The 17,512-nt window shown below is 39.2% G+C and overlaps 1 protein-coding gene across 1 annotated transcript in view; it reads right to left on the bottom strand.

Annotated features, from left to right (window-relative positions):
- TDRD15 (tudor domain containing 15) overlaps window positions 1-8,356 on the bottom strand; it is a 16,241-nt gene extending 7,885 nt beyond the window's left edge. Inside the window, exon 1 of the mRNA XM_057390397.1 lies at window positions 8,323-8,356. Coding sequence (XP_057246380.1) covers window positions 8,323-8,356 — 34 coding nt within the window. The remainder of the gene's footprint in view (window positions 1-8,322) is intronic.
- Between the last annotated feature and the right edge of the window lie 9,156 nt (window positions 8,357-17,512).

Below are 17,512 nucleotides of genomic sequence, written 5' to 3' on the forward strand. Positions count from 1 at the left end.
CACCAGCCACCAAAAAAATCCCTCCCAGTAAAAGCAGTACCAAATCCAGATCTAACAGATCCCTGCTTCAAGCAGGACCCCTTTTTTCCACTTTCTCCTGTAACAGGAAGTGAAAATCTGGGCRCTTTTTATTGAAAGAAGCTTCAGGAATTGGTTCTGTCTGCCTGGAAGAAACACTTGATCACTACACAGACTCAAATATTTGAAGGGGCATGACTGATTGATTCTCTGCTCCCTTTTCTTCCCCTTTCATTGAAACAACGTCCTATTTGCACTGACACTCAACAAATTAAAACAATTTGTGTATTAACATTGGCTTGCCTGTTATCACAGCCAGAGTAACAGCATCACACTGACACACACTTCTACAGTTTACAAAATGGCCTTTTGCTGTTTACTCACCTTTCCACTACTTAAGGCTTACTCATTCACAGCATGCCTTCTGAAGAAAACACAGCAACTTAATAACTTTGTATCTCTCTACAAGGAAAGATGATAGAAAAACCATTAGAAAAATACACACAAATTAAATTCTTGTACTAATACTCTTACTGAGAGCAGCCCTGAGAACAAAGTCTTTGAGGTATTTTTTGACAAGTTCAGTGTGAGCCAGCACTGTGCACTCCCAGCCCAGGAAGCCAAACACCMCCTGGGCTGCATCAAAAGCAGCATGGGCAGGRGAGGTGATTCTRCCCCTCTGCCCTACTGAGACCCCACTYGCAGTGCTGCATCCAGCCCTGGGGTCCCAGCACAGGAAASACATGGACTGGCTGGAGAGAGTCCAGAGGAGACCACAAAAATGATAAGAGAGCTGGACACCTCTCCATTGGAGACAGGCTAAGTGAGCTGGGGCGGTTCAGCCTGAAATAGGGACGGTTCCATGGAGACCTTATAGCACCTTCCGATACTGAAGAGGCTGGAGARGGACCTTTTACAAAGTCGAGGAGCAAAAGCAAAGAGGGGAAAGTCTTTAAACTCGAATGGAGTAGGTTTGGATTAGATATTACAAAGAAATACTTTACTGTGAGGACAGTAAGGCACTGGAACAGGCTGTGCAGAGAGGCTGTGGTGTGTCCCATTCCTGGAAGTGCTAAAGGCCAGGGTGGATGGAGCTTTAAGCACCCTGGTCCAGTGGAAGGTGCCCCTGCCCATGGCAGGGGGGTTGGAAGGGGATGAACTTTAAGGTCCTTTCCAATACAAACCGTTCTGAAACTCTCTAAATCCTCCTCCTGCCCAATAAGCACACCACGGAAGGGCTCCTCATACTTAGCTTAACTACAATCTTAGGATTACAAAAAAAACTAAATTACAAAACCGAATCCACCTTCCTAAAAGCATGGTCTGGCTATTCTTTCTTCAATGAAGCTCAGAAAAAACACACCCGTCAGAGAAACACCACACAGACCTACTTTCTGAGCGGGAGTGCTCACACATTTGCATTTGCTCGCAACTCTTCCGCCAYCAAAATGCACCACTAACTTACAGACAACTCATGGAAAAACAGAAGGGCTTTTAAATGCAACCAAATGCAGGGCATGAGATACCGGCTGAGCTGCCGAAGCTCCAACGCAGCCGCTCTGACCGGAGCTCTCTGACGCCGAACTCACCTGAGAGGAGCCGGGCTCGGCCAGCGGGGCTGGGGCAGCGGGGCTCGGCCAGCGGGGCTCGGCCAGCGGGGCTCCGGCAGAAGTTGCGGGCGCCCAGCAGGATCCGAGAGAAGTGCCCAGCGCCCTTCAGCAGCAGCCGCAGCCGCAACAGCGCCGAGCGTGTCCTGGGCCCGCCAAAGCCCCTAAATGGCGGCGCGAAGCGCGGCCGGAACGTGCTGCCCGTGAACGCGCATGCGCAGCGGCAGCGCCCGGGACTTTGGCGCCTCTCGCGCGGGAGGAGAGCCCGGGCTGAGGGCTGGAGACGCAGGTTCGAGTCCCGGTCCCGCCTCCCCGCGGGGCCGCTGTGTTCTGGTTCGCTGTCCTTGTGGAGCTGTGATTTATGTGTTTGCTTGGGTGGTTCGCGTTGTTTTTCCTTTCCGTTTGCACTTTGCAGGTGTCGCATTTATAAGATGTCACGTGAGCTTTTGAGCTCCGTGGGTCGCAGGAGTTCCTGGAGCTGCCTGAAGAGGCCTCGGGAGGTATCACTCTTCCCCGTTAGCAGAAAGAAATTCTCTGGGCTGAGAAAAGTTTATCTTAACAGTGCAGAGTGCTGCCCCACTTGTTTGTGCAGATACTCACAGTGTGCCCCACTGGCCTGAGGTTGTGCTGGGATGTAGGATGGGGTTGTGGAGGAGAAAGAAGAACAGAGGTGTAACCAGATGATCTGTGAACGACAGTAGGATACTGGAGCTTTCTTGCATTTTTTCCTGAAAGGAAAAGAGCTTTTTGCTACTTTTGGGTTTATTCCAAAATTTGAAATTTACATAATTTCACCCAGTGAAAGAATATGTCTTTCCTGACACTGTGTAGGGGTTTTGATGCATTGTTTGCTCAGGAGTTGTATGATTTTTTTTTTTTTTTCCTACCTAGGCACTTCACAATCCACATTGGAGAGTGTCCTAGTGAAACGACTATGAAAGTATGCATAAAACACTGCCAGATCTCAGAAGTGAGGTCCTCCTAGAACCTTCGAGCCTTGGAGAGTCACTATAGGTTATTGGAAGCAATCGGGAAGCACATAAAAGCCCAAAGCAGAAATCAGTGTTGCAATGTCCCGGAACATCCTTATCAAATACTTCACCAAACTTGCAAAACCTAKTCAGTGTTTACATTTGAATTGCAGATGTTTTAAAATGCTATTGAAACTACACAATCCACATTGATTAGTACTAGATCTCAGGAGATTTTCCCAGTGTTGTGTCCTATGAAAGTAATACAGCTAGCTCTGAATTTTCATCTTTTTCACTTTCTTGAACTTTACAAATTTTGCGTTGTTATGCCCAATGTTTTCCTTCCTTGTCATTATGGTGAGGAACTCATTAAATATTTTTCCTGTTTTATCCAGTATGGAAAGTTAACAAACTCCAGTACTTTTTATATTTTATTGACCAAAATACAATTGAAAAATAATTTTCTTATGTGAGACTTTACTCTCTTAACAAATCTTGAACTAACACAAAAACCCTAAAGTGAACGTCAGGTTGTTCTTTGTCTGTATCAAACTACTGAACAAGRTGTGTCCCAAAATGTGTCTGCGTCCACTCAGAAATGCCTTCTTCTCAGGAAAATTCTTCTGTGATTCTGTATATGCTTTAAAATAGCTAATGAACACCTAAAATTAAAAAAGTCTTCTGTGCTCATGGGAGGATGAAGTGTAATATAAAGAAAGTAAAAGTTTTCCTCGATGTCATAAATGAAGCTCTGCTGCCAGCTGCCTGCCAGGAGGTAGAACATAGTGCTGTGTGAGAGAGCACCTTGTTAAATTCAAATACATTATCACAGTTCCAGCTAACTTCTGACATCTAGAAAAACTGGTTTTGAGGGCAGGGAAAAAAAGGTAAAGTTACTCTTTATTGTAAAAACTGAGGGGCATACTGAAAAATAGTACCCTAAGGATGGCGTTTGGATAATGTGGACATTCATAAACACYAAAATTAGTYTGCAGACTTCTTAAATTGTTTTTGGCAGGTGGTAAATATGTATTTGCTTTGATTTGAGCAGTAGAAAAATGACAGGGAAAGGTTGCAGTCTGTAGGATACCATACAAAAGGCGGAGAGGAACTATCAGCATCTTCTCATGAGTTTTAAAATAAAAGGAAGTCTTCCTGAATTCCACGTAGGAAAAAAAAAACCAAGACAGATAATCACCTATCCCCAAGGAAGGTAAGAGGCACAGATTACAAAAGGATGAGAGTATCTCCCCAATATAGAAAGGGAAGGGTTTACACCTTAATCTTCTCCTTAATGATTCCTTCTGGGGTGACTAAATAGCTGAAGATTCATGGTGCTGGTTCTGTGTGCTGACTGGAATGAATCCCATTTGCAGCACCTGACCTTCACAAAGAATTATGTGATGATCCTGACTGTTTTCATTCCACATGGGGAGAGAAGAATTAGGCAGCACATATCCTACTTTTAATCCAAACAACTGTTCTGGATCTGCCCTTAGTTTGGCTAAGATGGTTTCTGAATATTAATATCATAACACTCTTTCTAAAATAGATAAATTATACTTCCTCATTTTTAGATAGGACAGTCTGTCATAACAGAGTACTTTGAAACTGTCTCCTGTGGGATTGGGTTAGTTCATGACATGTTTAAGTGTATGGGAAGAAGAAATAGCAAAACTTTCAGACTGACTTCAGGAAAAAAAAGTGTTATATAGATCTTGGTATATGAAAGTTTTAGAAGAAATATTGATTTTTCCAGGAAAACAGAATATGATTATTTTTGTATCTCTAATTTCTCATTGTAAATGCCATTGTTTAAACTATTAACCTTGGATAATCTGGATAAGACAATCCATTTATTGAGAAATTTATCCTAGGCAGAGGTACCTCAGTTCCATCCCTTCTCAGCTTAATGCTTGTGAAAACCAACACATACATAATTGATTTCTGATTGCTGAAAACACTGATTATTTATATGACTTTTATGTATGAAATGCTTTTCTAAAAGACACTGCAGCATTACTTGTCACAGCATTTATATTAGTCTTTTAAATGAATAGCTTTGAAAGCGAAGCTGTAGGTAACACAGAGGTCTGAGTGAGTGGTGACAGCAGAAATACAGTACATTGCAGAGTTCTAAAAATGAAGAGTGAAGGCACCTCTGTCTAAGATAAATCTCACAATAAATTGATTGTCTTATCCAGATWATCCAARGTTAATAGTTTAAACAATGGCATTTGCWATGAGAAATTAGGGATACAAAAATAATCATATTCTATTATGTTGTCTTGGAAAAATCAATATCTCTTCTGAAACTTCCATATAACAAGATCTATATAACACTTTTTTTTTTCCCTGAAGTCAGTCTGAAAGTTTTGCTGGGTTTTTTTTGTTTTGTTTTTTTGGGTTTTTTTTGTAATAATCAACAAACTTGAAAAAACAAGGGAGGCTCAATACAGCCATCTCAAAACAAAAGTTCGTGCCTGTTTTCCTACTTCGTCCTTGAGAGTGTAGCCTCGATGTGTTCTTAGTTTGTGTTTCTGTTAAGCTGAGCGGTTGCCACCAGGTGGCAGAAACTGCCACAAGTTCAGCTGGATGCTTGGAAACACACTTGGTGTTCCTTCCTTAGAAGTGGTAATTCAGAGTAACCCACAATAAAATATGAGGGTGCGTGTGCTGGAGAGTTTCACCAGAAGGGTTGTCACATTTATCACGTGGTCTGAAGCCACTTTCAGTGTTTTTTAGGTAACCTAAAGTAACTCTTGAAAAATTTTCAATCTATTTACAACACTTCTCTATTCAATACACAGTCAAAATTTCATTTCAGATCATTTACTAAATCACAGGTCAATTTTATCACCTCCACATCTTTTAGACTAAGTTAATATCATCTCTTACATGAAATTGGTCATAATTCAGTAGCTTACAYAAAAGCGGAGCATAAAAACATCTTCTATGAAATACTTTCAGTAGCAGATGATGGAATCATAGAATGGTTTGGGTTGGAAGGGAACTTAAAGATCATCAAGTTTCACCCTCCTGTCATGGGCTTTGGCCCATGATACCTTCCACTAGTTATTATTGCTTAAAATACCCACTGCACATTTTAGTGGCAATGAGTGTCAGAGCAGAGAGGTTTGCCCTTTACATCAGAGAGATTTGCCCTTTACATCAGAACATGTGCCCATTTTACCGATGAAAGAACAAACTGAGACTTGTTAAATAGTGGGACAAAGCAAAAGGTAGAATTTYTGTTAACCTGGGCCTCCCAAAATAGATGACTTTTACCATACAGATTACACGGCAACAGTCCAGCTGTGCAGGCATAGACCAATGTTAGTGGTGAGACTGAGTTTCTCTGCTGGGCAATTTGTATGGATGGGGCTGTGGGGTAAGTTCACATCCCTCTGTCATCTAAAACATCATTTAGGCCCATGGTGCAGAGTTGTGCATAAGAAAACATTGCACTGTAGTTTCACCTTGGTGCCTGTTGTGCAGGATGAGAGAATCCTCCACATCAACAAWTCCTGTGGCACAATCAGAGCAGAAGTGTGAAGTTAAATAAGTGGTGCTCGTGACCCAATATCCAAGTCAATAGATTTCAAGGGAGGAAGGATTATTTAAAACTAGATCTAGGGTAGTCACATGGCCTGAACGTCTGCTAGCATTTGAGTTAGTTTCATTCTGAAGAGTTTGTGTGCTGTGGAATAGCAGTGCTGACCAAAGCAGGGTAAGTGGGAATGGTAGAGAGATTCACGTATTGTTCCAAATGAAAACTTACATAAATACATGTTGGAAGGAAGCTTAAAGTTAGGCACTCCATGGGTAAATTCCCATTTCTTCAATATGGCAATGCAGGACTAGGGCAAATAGAGCAACTGAATGACTATACAGGAAAAGTAGTAATCATCTTCAGAATAGAACTGTAGTAATTTCAGTTATTGAAATCCATATAATTCCTGATCTGTAGATCACAAACTTTGTTTAGTAGGAGCTGAGAGGTGGAAACAAAACCTGCTATATAATCTAATTGAAAACAAAACCTGTTAAATCATCTAATTGTCTCTGAAGAGACAAACTCAACAATCTTGGAGGTTTTTAACATTATTACTTTCTATGGTTCCTGCCAGTTAGTTAAGCTCTGGCCCCAACCCTACAAGCTATGCATGAAAAAAAAGCCACAACCTCCTTGCAGCACTTAATGAACCCTGTGGGTGTCTGCATAGGTAAAYCTTTTGGATTATGCAGATCTGATAGCACTTGAGTGGTCTTAATTCATAGTCACTTAAAATCTTAACAGACCTATTTGTAAATTTTAGACATTCAAGTAAAAATCAAATTCCCACCCTTTCAAGAAAAGAATTTTTTTTTTTTATTTTTTGCTCAGGACACTGTCTATGCATCTGTGCACTGGACATATATTGTTTAAGGAATGCAGTCTTACCTGGAATATCTATGCACAGTTTTCTTTTAAACATAAAAGCATATGTCAAAAAAGAAAAAAGCTCTGGTATCAAGTTTTTCCATCTCACAGTGCAAATCTATAATCTGGAAAAGGCTTTTCTATTTAGGAATGTTGAACATATTCATTTTCTACTGTAGAAGGGCTCAGAAACTTTTAGAAGCTGATGTCCACGGTTTAAGCTAGTCCAGTATTTGTTTTTTCTCAAAAGTCTTACAGTGTTACACTGCAACATTAATCATGCAACGTTAATCATTAATCATTATATTCAACTTGTTAAAGATTTTACATCTTGTCTCTGTTTACAAACAGAATGAATTCTCTGAAACTCTTTTCTGATATTTGTCATTGGCYATTTGTATGAAATTTGAAATCATAGCGCAAACGATAAAATCATGGAATGGTTTGTGTTGGAAGGGACCTTAAAGATCTCAGAATCATAGGATAGTTTGGATTAGAAGGGARCTTTAAAGGTCACCTAGTCCAACCAGCCTGCAATGAACAGGGACACTTCAGCTAGATCAGGTTGCTCAGAGCCCTKTCCATTGTGACCTTGATTGTTTACAGGGGTAGGGCATCCACAGCTTCTCTGGGCAATCTGTTCCAGTGCCTCACCACCCTCACAGTAATGAGTTTGTTCCTTATATCTAATCTAAACCTTGCCTTTCAGTTTAAAGCTGTTAACCCTTTTTCTGTCACAACAAGCCCTGCTGAAAAGTTTGTCCTCCTCATTCTCATAGGCTCTGTTCAARTRCTGGAAGGCCACAGTAAGGTTTCCCCACTGCTTTTTCTTTGCCAAACTGAATAACCTCAACTCTCCCAGCCTGTCTCCMTAGCAGAGGTGCTCCACCCTTGTGATCATCTTTKTAGCTTCCTCTGGACTGACTCCAACAGTTCCACATCCCTCAAATGTTTGGGGCACCAGAGCTGAACACAGGACTCCAGGTGGGCTCTCATCAAACCCCTGAAGAGGCCAAAGTCTGCTCTCCTGAAATCCAGGATACTGAGTTTGCTGAGCACCCTCTTCACTGCCCYAAGAGGCTCGAATTCTACCATTTAGTGGTTGCTGCCCTTCAGCTTCACATTCCTCACCAGTCTSTATTGGTGAGAATGTGGTCCAGCACAGCACCTCTCCTTGTTGCCTCCTCAGTCACATGGAGAAGGAAGTTATCCTCACTGGATTTCAGGAACATTCTGGATTGCTTAAGCCTTGCTGGTTATCCTTCCAATAAATAGTTTGGTGCCTGAAGTCCCCCAGGAGGACCAAGGTTTGTGAGCATGAAGCTGCTGCAGTCCATAGAGGSMYTTACCCTCTCACTCTTCCTGGTCAGGTGGCCTGTAGCAGAGCCCCTCTATAATGTCAYCCATCCCTGCCCTCCCTTTAATCCTGAGCCYTGAGTTCTTGGATGGCTCCTCTTCTGAGGCTCATGGCTGAGCTCTGTGCACTCTGGCTGGTCATTGGCATCGAGGGTGACAGTCCCTCCTCACATCCCCTGCCTGTCCTTCCCAAAGAGCCTGTATCCTTCCATTCCAATGCTCCAGTCCTTCCTAAAGAGCCTGTATCCTCCCATTCCAATGCTCCAGTCCTTCCTAAAGAGCCTGTATCCTCCCATTCCAATGCTCCAGTCCTTCCTAAAGAGCCTGTATCCTTCCATTCCAATGGTCCCGTCCCAGGAGCCATCCCACCATGTCTCCATGATGCCAGTGAGATCATAGCCCTGCAGTTGTGTGTACATCTCTTAACTCCTGTTCATTCCCAGTCCTATSTGCATTTTCACAGAGGCCTTTAAATTAATCCCCTGGTGAAGCAGATTTACTGGCTGGAGTGGCAGCAATTCCTTYGTGCTGCTCTTCAGGTGCTCTTCTGCTGACCTGTGATCCCATTCCAGCCTCCTGGCATCTCTTGTTGGCACTGCCATTGACTGATAGGAATGGAATAGATTGGGGTTCCCCTTTCCCAGCAAATCTCAGCAAAGTTTATGACAACATACTCTTGCTTTTCATACTTCCAACACAACCTGCTCTTTCATATGAGCACTTGAGKTGTTCATTTGGGTGTGTTTGGGCTTTGCCACTAGTTCTCTTTCTAATGAATGATCAAATCCTACTTCAGRTAGGCAGGARAASTATACTGTGTACTGAGATAGCTCCMTACATATTTTCATCCATTTAGAGATTAGTTTACAAGTAGGTTTTAAGTCAAAATACCTTAAAGCTGTTTGTTTTGGRGATTTTCTTCTGGTAAATTTTAGCWCTTTATACAGCATAAAGCAAAAAATGTTTCTCCACTATGGTCTTTCACACAATGTACTAGATAAGTATGATATACTACAGCAGTTTTAATTACTGTAGGGTGCTGATCCATCCTTGGAATTGAAATACAGGATTTTGTCATCACCTGTATTAAAGKGAAAAAGAAAGGCTGAAAATCACACCAGCCTTGAGAGAAAATTTTGTCCTTATTGAAGTCCGTGGCAGAACTCCCACTGAATTCACTGGGGCAAGGATTTCACAATAAACAACAAGAAAAGTACTACATGTGTTACTAATACTGTGTGGACAGTAAAAAGCAGAGAGATTTTCAGTGTCTATCTGGCTCTTCATTGTTTSTGCTGCAGATTGGTTTTGATTCTCAAGTCCCCAGAGCAAAAAAGTTTTTGCTTTGGGTATCTTCTTGCACTGTCAGACTTACACAAGGGCATCCATATGCCTGTCAGCCTTCCATTGAAATTTTCAGCTGTGAATTCGTTTGTAGAATCAACACTTCCAAGATGGTAGAGCCACAGCTGAAAGACAGAATGTGCTTGGTAGCATAGCTTTTCTTTGGACACTCACTCCCTCTTCACCCAGGGCTTGGCTACATCCAGAAGATTATGTAAGTTGTGCCTCCYGATCCAGGCTTTGTGCTAAGCTCTTTTCCTGGCATTCAGTCTGCTCTTGACTTTTCCCTTCTCTGTCATRTAAAGTTGTATTTCTGGGCAGGTGGAGACTTCTGCTTCAAATACTTTACTTTTCCTTGTAGTCTAAGCCATGTAAAACACATTCAGACCTTGTACACTGTAAGTTTCTGGTACAAGCTCAACTGCCTTAGTGCAAAACTGAGTCCTCTTATGCTCTACATGGACCTGCAATGAGGATTGCCTAAACAGGCTGAACAAATGTGGCTCCAAATACTACTCCATGGATTTCCATATAAATTCTTACAACAATCGTTTTTTTCCTAGATAGATTTCTTTATACAGTAACAGGGAATGTTCCCAGCTAAGAAGTCATAAGGGTATTGGGTATGGTTAACTGGGTATTGTTAACAGCGTGTTTCACTTGTAGGTTTAGAATAGATTCCAAGTACTGAGGCAGCCACTTGTCTTCAAAATGAGTGCAATTCCAGGTGCAATTATGCACAGCTTGTGTACAACCCCTTTGTGCACAAAATGAAATGATCTCTCCAATTCCCACGTGCTGCTGAACATATCTATCACCTTGAAATGCTTCATGTGSTGAGACCAGCATTTAAGATAACCAGTATTGTCTTGAGTACTAAATGATGATGATCTGCTAAGATTGCCACTGCTGGATCCATGGCATATGGAGGTAAAYATGAGCTCAATAAAAGAAACCTCATCTACAAACTACATTTATACTCTAGAGAGGTTTTTCTCAATCTTCTTCTATGAAGAAAGTACAGTACTGATAACAAATGCTTCTGAAAATAAGGGCTTGGYCATAGAAAGGAACTTCATGATACAKCAGATCTAATCTATTGCTTTCACCAGCTGTCTTACACAACTTAGTCATAACTTGACAGGCTTCATATGAAATTTGGTTGGTTTTAGGAGTTTTTTTCCTTCTGCTGTTTTTCTTAAAATGTTCAGATATAAATGATTTTTTGGTGTGAAATAAAATATCGTTACCTTGCTTGATATTTCATGAGTGGAACAATGATATTCTATTTTGTTTAAAAGGCAGCAAATAAATTCAAATTAAATTTATAATTTTGATTACTTATCAATTAAAGGAAATTCACACTTTTATTGCGCTGTTAGRAAACTTACCTCCATCAGAGAGAAAATATGATAGTATATATAATTTTAGTATAACTTTTCTGTCTGGATTTTAAGTGAGGCTTGTGATAAGAAAATTGTCCTTTCCTTTGTTTGAGTTCAAAAATGTCATCAGCTATATTAAGAGCTTCAAGTTAGAAGTATGAACTACATGGTATTGTATTCTCTTGGTCAACACAAACTAATGATACTTAATCTGTATAGGAAAATCAGATCTGTGTTTATTACAAGTGGAGATTTTCAGGTCTAACTACTTCAAATTATTGTTGATGCTTCTGTGTCACTTTCCATTTTACAGAGTGAATGTAACACTACAATGTTCTTATGTACTTTAAGACCACAGATTACAAATATTTTCTATTTAAAGAGAATCTTATTCATATGTATATCTTATTCTGTACAATCATTCTGAATATCTTATTTCCCAATTAATGCTATTGTGAAACTTTAGGAACCTGCCTTCATTTCGACTGGAAATTGTACATAGTGACTTTTCTGGATATTTTGTTGGACAAATTACATTGTCACTGCCCTAATGTAAAAGGRAGGTTATTGAAAGTAGAAATTACTCAATTTTTTTGCAATTTTCTTTGTTCCATGGGATAATGGAGGGGACTAGAAAAGGTAGGAAGAGCTTGAGGGCCACATTCATTCAAATGGTCATAGCAGTTCATGGAAGTAAACAGTTTTCTTGCATGTGCTCTGTGTCGGGGTGATCTTGCAGCTGAACAGGTCAATGTGGTCTGAAATTGAGCATTATCTGTTGATCTGAGCCCTGAAGTGTTTGCTTTGCCTAATTCTTATCATTCTCTATGTCTGTCCATCTCCGCATCTCCGCCCTTCCCCACGTCAAGAGTTGCACAATGTGCGATACCTCCGAAAGGTCTTATCAGGAATCTTTGGTAGCAAGAATAGTCAAGTCCTAAAAGACAGACAAATAATTAATCGATAAAATACAGCATTATTGAATAAAATAAATATTTTTATTCAATAAATTGAATAAAAATCAGAATATGAATATATATTGAATATAAGCAAGTTCATAAGTACAGTAGCTTTGAACTGGCTACCATGGGTAAGGAGCAAAGAGGTGATTGGACAGCCTTCACCATGGATTGTGCAATTGGATGGGGARCCTTAGGCACATGTTTAGTTCCTCTCCTACTCTGACATCATCTTCAAATAATGTATTTTGTTTTTCCTTGGATCATTCTCCCCTACAGTCTCACCTCCAGTTGCACTGTCAAGGGACACAGAGAAAAGCTGCTGTGATTCCTCAAAAAAACAGTTAGACTGAAAGTCAAACTTGTACCAGGTTCTTCCAGTATTCAAAAAATATATATTAAAAAAAAAAAAAAAAAAAGAGTTGGAACCAGATTGTTTCACTGAGAAATATTATTTTGAACATTTATGTTTTTCTAATCAGTCTTGGCATTTTGGGGATTTCCCCACCCCCAGAAAAAGCAACAAAACAAAACAGAAATTGGARCAATTTGAGAGCAATTAATTTATTAAATAATTACTTTTTTAAGCTGAAAATCAAACATGAGTATAAAAATAATTTTTCATTAAAATTTAGAAACTTTCCAGGAACTTCAAAWGACTCGAGATATTTTTTGCTAAATAAAGTAGAAATATCCATAGTGGATTTTKGTTCCAGTTTTAAATTTTCAATGAATAGTAATTGATAGCCTGGAACTTCTTAGACTCTTTCCTGATCTGCCTTAGTTCTTGGCTTTGATGCTTASAGTAAGACACAGAAATTCTTGCACCAGAATGACCATAATGTACGTAATACACTGATACAGGCTTTGAAGCTGCATAAAACTTCAGAACTTAATGGGTTTTGAGGTCACGGAAACWTTCCAGATTTCTCTCTTAAGCAAGTAAATCTTGCCTATTTTACATTTTTATGCCAAAATGTCTTTCCGATACCTTTTTTTTTAGTTCTTATTAGGTAGAATAATATTTGGTATCTTTATCAGTGCCATATCAAACTTAACATTTATTTATCACATTATTTRCATTAAAATAAGAATATTCATATARATGCCATTGAAATCATAGAGCTAGAGAYAGCCTAGTTTTGTTAAATTTCTTTTCATTTATGGTTTTAATATATAGCAAAAAATTGTAATTGTACTTGCTGCTGAATCAGAAATCTGACTTAATTGCCAAATGAGGGATAGGGCAGCGCTGTGATACCGATGTTTTTTTTCAGAAAAGTTCATCTCACAAGACTTCCACCTTTATGAACTGAGTTGAMATTGTCTCAAAACTTTTATTTCACCTTAAATAGCCAAAAATCCTATAGAACTAAAAAGAAGTGATACTTAGCACCATGTAAAGCAGTACCTGTCCTTTTCTATCAAACTAAAAGCAACTTTGGGATGGCAAGATCCAATTTATGTGTTGTTTCCAGCTGCTTCAGAATTGAGGAAGACTCGATAATTATAATTTCTTAAGTGTGCTTGCTCTAGGAAAGTTTTACTGTATAAGAGATTCATAGATCCTTGTGAAGTATATATTTATTTGTTCTATTCTTCCCTCATAGGAGATGGTGCTGATGTGTGCTGCTTAAGTCTGTTTGCCCAGAGGAACTGAGGACACATTTCAAGAATGTTCTAAAACYTAATAAAGCTATGGCTTGATAAAAGGGTCCTTGCAAACAAAGGAATGGTAAGATATATTGGTAATTTTCAAGGGAAAAAAACCCAAACTTTTGCAGACAAGCTTCATGAGCAGGACTACAGAAAATAGGCTAAGGAGTAATGATGCTGATCCATGTGACTTCTCACATCAGCCTTCCCTTGGAATCAATAAAATAAGTCACAGTCATAGTAATTTCAGGAAGTAAATCACTGAAGATAAACAGCATACCTGATCAATGAYAAAGCAGAACAAATGAACTTAACTCAATCTGCAAACCAGCACCTCAAAACTTGGGAGACTGCCCCTTGAATGTGGTAAACATGCTGTAATTATTTACTAACTCACACTAGAARTATYTAGAAATTTAAAATCCAGGATTTAYCTGGAAGATTGCTGCATTGCTAATGATTGTACATTATTACCAAGCAATGCTGTTAATTGCATTCATTATCTTCCTGGCCCTTTTTAATCACTAACTTACTTTTTTTTTTCCCGAGTCAGACATATAGATACTTTTATCATTACTTTAATTTGATGATATTTTTTTTCCTTTGCTTACCCTGAGCACTGGTCCATGTCTGCTAAAGAATTTCTATTAATWGCAGTGGAATATTTCTGTTTTGTCACAATTGACTATTATGGAGCTAAAAACATATCTGTTGCCCTAAAAAATTTAYCCATTGATATCTTGACCCTGACCTTATATCTGTGGGCACTCTTTGATCATGCAATTTATTCTATAAATACCAGATTTCTTGGCCTGTATTAATTCCAGGACTCAGACTAATGAAAATAACTGAACTTAATCACAACGTCAGGTCCAGGGAAGTTGTTTTCCTTTTTTATGGAGCATTCCTAAAACTACATCTGAGATGCTGTGTCCAGTCCTGAGGCTCTGAAGTAGAAGAGAGGAACTGACAAACTGAAGAGAGTCTGGAGTAAAGCTGATAATGGGGTTGGGACTCTGGAGCATGTGATGTGTGATATGGGACAGYTGGGTTTGTCCAGCCTTAGGAAAACAGAGCTACAGAGGGTCTTGTTGCTGCCTCCAGCTACCTTAWGGGTGCATCTTTGAGAAAGTGGAGYTGCAYGCTGYCAAGGGATGGACAGTGAAAGACTGAGGGAGATAAAATGCAATAAGGGGAACTTCAGTTACACRCAGAAAAGAAAGTTCATCAGGAGCATGATCAAATGGTAGCCCGGGTTTCCCAGGGAGGCAGAGAAATCTCCATCCTTAGAGATTATTCAAAAKTTTTCTGGATGTGGCTCTAAGAAGCCTGATCTGATTATGAATTCAGCTCTGTTAAATGAGTGATTGGACCAGATGGCATTCTGACTTCTATGMCAGCTTAATTTTCTGTGCAATTCTATGGTCAAATCAGTAAAGGGATCAACCTTTCAATGCTCACCACCCCATAACTTGTGTACTGTCTTGTACAAAGTTTGGATTATAGGATTGTTACTACCRCAAATCAAGACAAAAGATACATAATATATCTATAATTGTTAAACTAATTTACTTCCTCTGTAAGAAAATTGGAAAATTAAAATTTCAACTGCATAAGTAGCATAGAATCCCTAAAATATATAAAGGAAATGTAACATTTATGTCACATTTAATCTAAGTTGTTATCAAACATAAGAAACAAATGTATTTTGGGTGGTCCAGATTCAAAAGATGCAGCTTTTGAAAACATTCTTCAGCTATGTTAATCAGATACTTTTAAATCCCAGTAATGTCACAGAAATATCTCCGTATTCTGAAGCCATTTCTTAAAAATTTCCTTTCAGAACACAGGGATATAGTTCAGACTTGAAAAYACCTTCTAAACTCAAATAGCAATAACAACTCCAATATTGCTAACAGAATTATCATTCATGTTGGTGCTTTTTAACCAAAATCCAGTGTAGYACAATATTTATATTGAATTACATATGTAACACAATGTTTATAGTGTATCTATTAAAMCCCTAAATCCTTCAGGGATTAAATGTTCTTAACTGTCAGTTCCATGTAGCCATGATAAATAACTGCCTGCCATAGMAATGGATTCTGTAAGAGGAGATAATTTGCTTTTGGCCCCTTTCCAATTGCCTGATCCTTTGGTAGGGTGGAGCCAAGGTGTCACTCTCTTTCTTCTGTTAATTTCTTTCCTGGGATGAAAGGAATGAACATGCACTGAATCTACCTGTCTGTAATGTTAGAAAACTGGTACTGGGGAAGAAGGAAAACTGAGATCCYGTTAGGTCTGTCATGGTCTTATATATGAGCACATATCTGAGCCATGAAACAGTGCTGGGCAGAGCCACCATTGTGTCACCAGCTGTCACAAGAAATTAAAGGGAACCTATTCTTYGGAARAAGGATTACTTCAGTACCAGTTACWTRTAGAGTATGGTGGTCTTGCAGGTAATGAGCAACCATCACAATGAAAGCTCTGACAACTGAAAAAATGAGCRTGATAATAATGAGATTTTAATTAATTTGTACTGGTTCCTGGTAACGCTAAGAGTATCATCTGGGAGTGGAACATAAGTCAGTTCTTTTCTGTACTTAGTCAGGAGTGCAATTAAACACCTGYTGATGAGTGTATAGTTGCTCACTTGTTTATCTCTCTTTGCAGCTAGTCTATAATTCCTACTGTGATTTTTTTTTTCCACTCCTTAGTTTTATCATGCAGTGAAGAATGAGGTGAGATGAGTGCTTGTGATGTCTAATTCATGGTAGACAATGGAACTGTCCTAGATAAAATGATTCAGGTCCATTTTCATTGAAAACACTCCCAGTGCCATCTCCTGGTACTTCCTCTCTTATATGGATGTGGAGGTGCTCAGGCAGGGTACACTCTGTTAGGTGCAAGTGCAGTKTAGTAAGTTTTCAGCTGAAAATAACTTTGACAAATAGGCTTATGGGTTTTTTCAGCTGCAAGTCCTGTGAAGTATTTGTACAGGGTATCGATAAGAGCAGGAGCTTTATCAATAGTGCTGACTCTACTGCYGTTTATCAGTATTGCGCATGTAGGTTAAAACTGGTGTCAGTGAGTGAACGAACTCGAGCCTGAAACCAGTGACTGCCTGAACCTCCTGTTTACCCCACTTCTTATCACAGAAGTTATAAAGAAGCTGTTCTACCTGAACTCATCTGGATTATAAAGAAGCAGCAAGAAATACCGCTTAGCTTTAATTGCTAAGATGGCAGATACCTGGACTTTGCACATAACAAATCTCTGTTGGCTSTAACCTTTGCACGGCACAATAAATRTGTCTGCTGCGTGGCACTGAGCTCATGGAGCTGCTAACAGGAAAACACAGACATTACTTGAAGTTAGTCATGTAAAATTACTCTTAAAAACATAAGGAAATGCTGCTCTGCAGCAAATGTATGCTTTAAATCGTTGAATCAAGAAATTATTTAAATAGAGGGAAAAAAAAATCTTGGTCTTTCAGTACTGCTAATTAATAGCAGTTTTACAGCAATATTGGAATTTTACTCAGACACTTAAGTCAGATATAAATAAACAAAAGAAAGTACCCTTTGTTTAGACGAAACATTTAATATATGCCAATTGTAATGCCAGATGCACACTGATATAATTTTTGGAAAACCAAGACTAGATAAGTAATTCAAATAGTATTGTATTTGTTTTCACCTGAACTTTTAATTTTATTTTTTTTTGGTCTGGGAAGAACAAAGAAAATTCATGTGGTATTTCAATAAATATCACCTTTGCATTTTTTGGT

Source organism: Malurus melanocephalus, unplaced genomic scaffold (genome assembly GCF_030028575.1).
Source record: "Malurus melanocephalus ecotype Western Australia unplaced genomic scaffold, MMel_1.1 scaffold_26, whole genome shotgun sequence".
NCBI lineage: Eukaryota > Metazoa > Chordata > Aves > Passeriformes > Maluridae > Malurus > Malurus melanocephalus.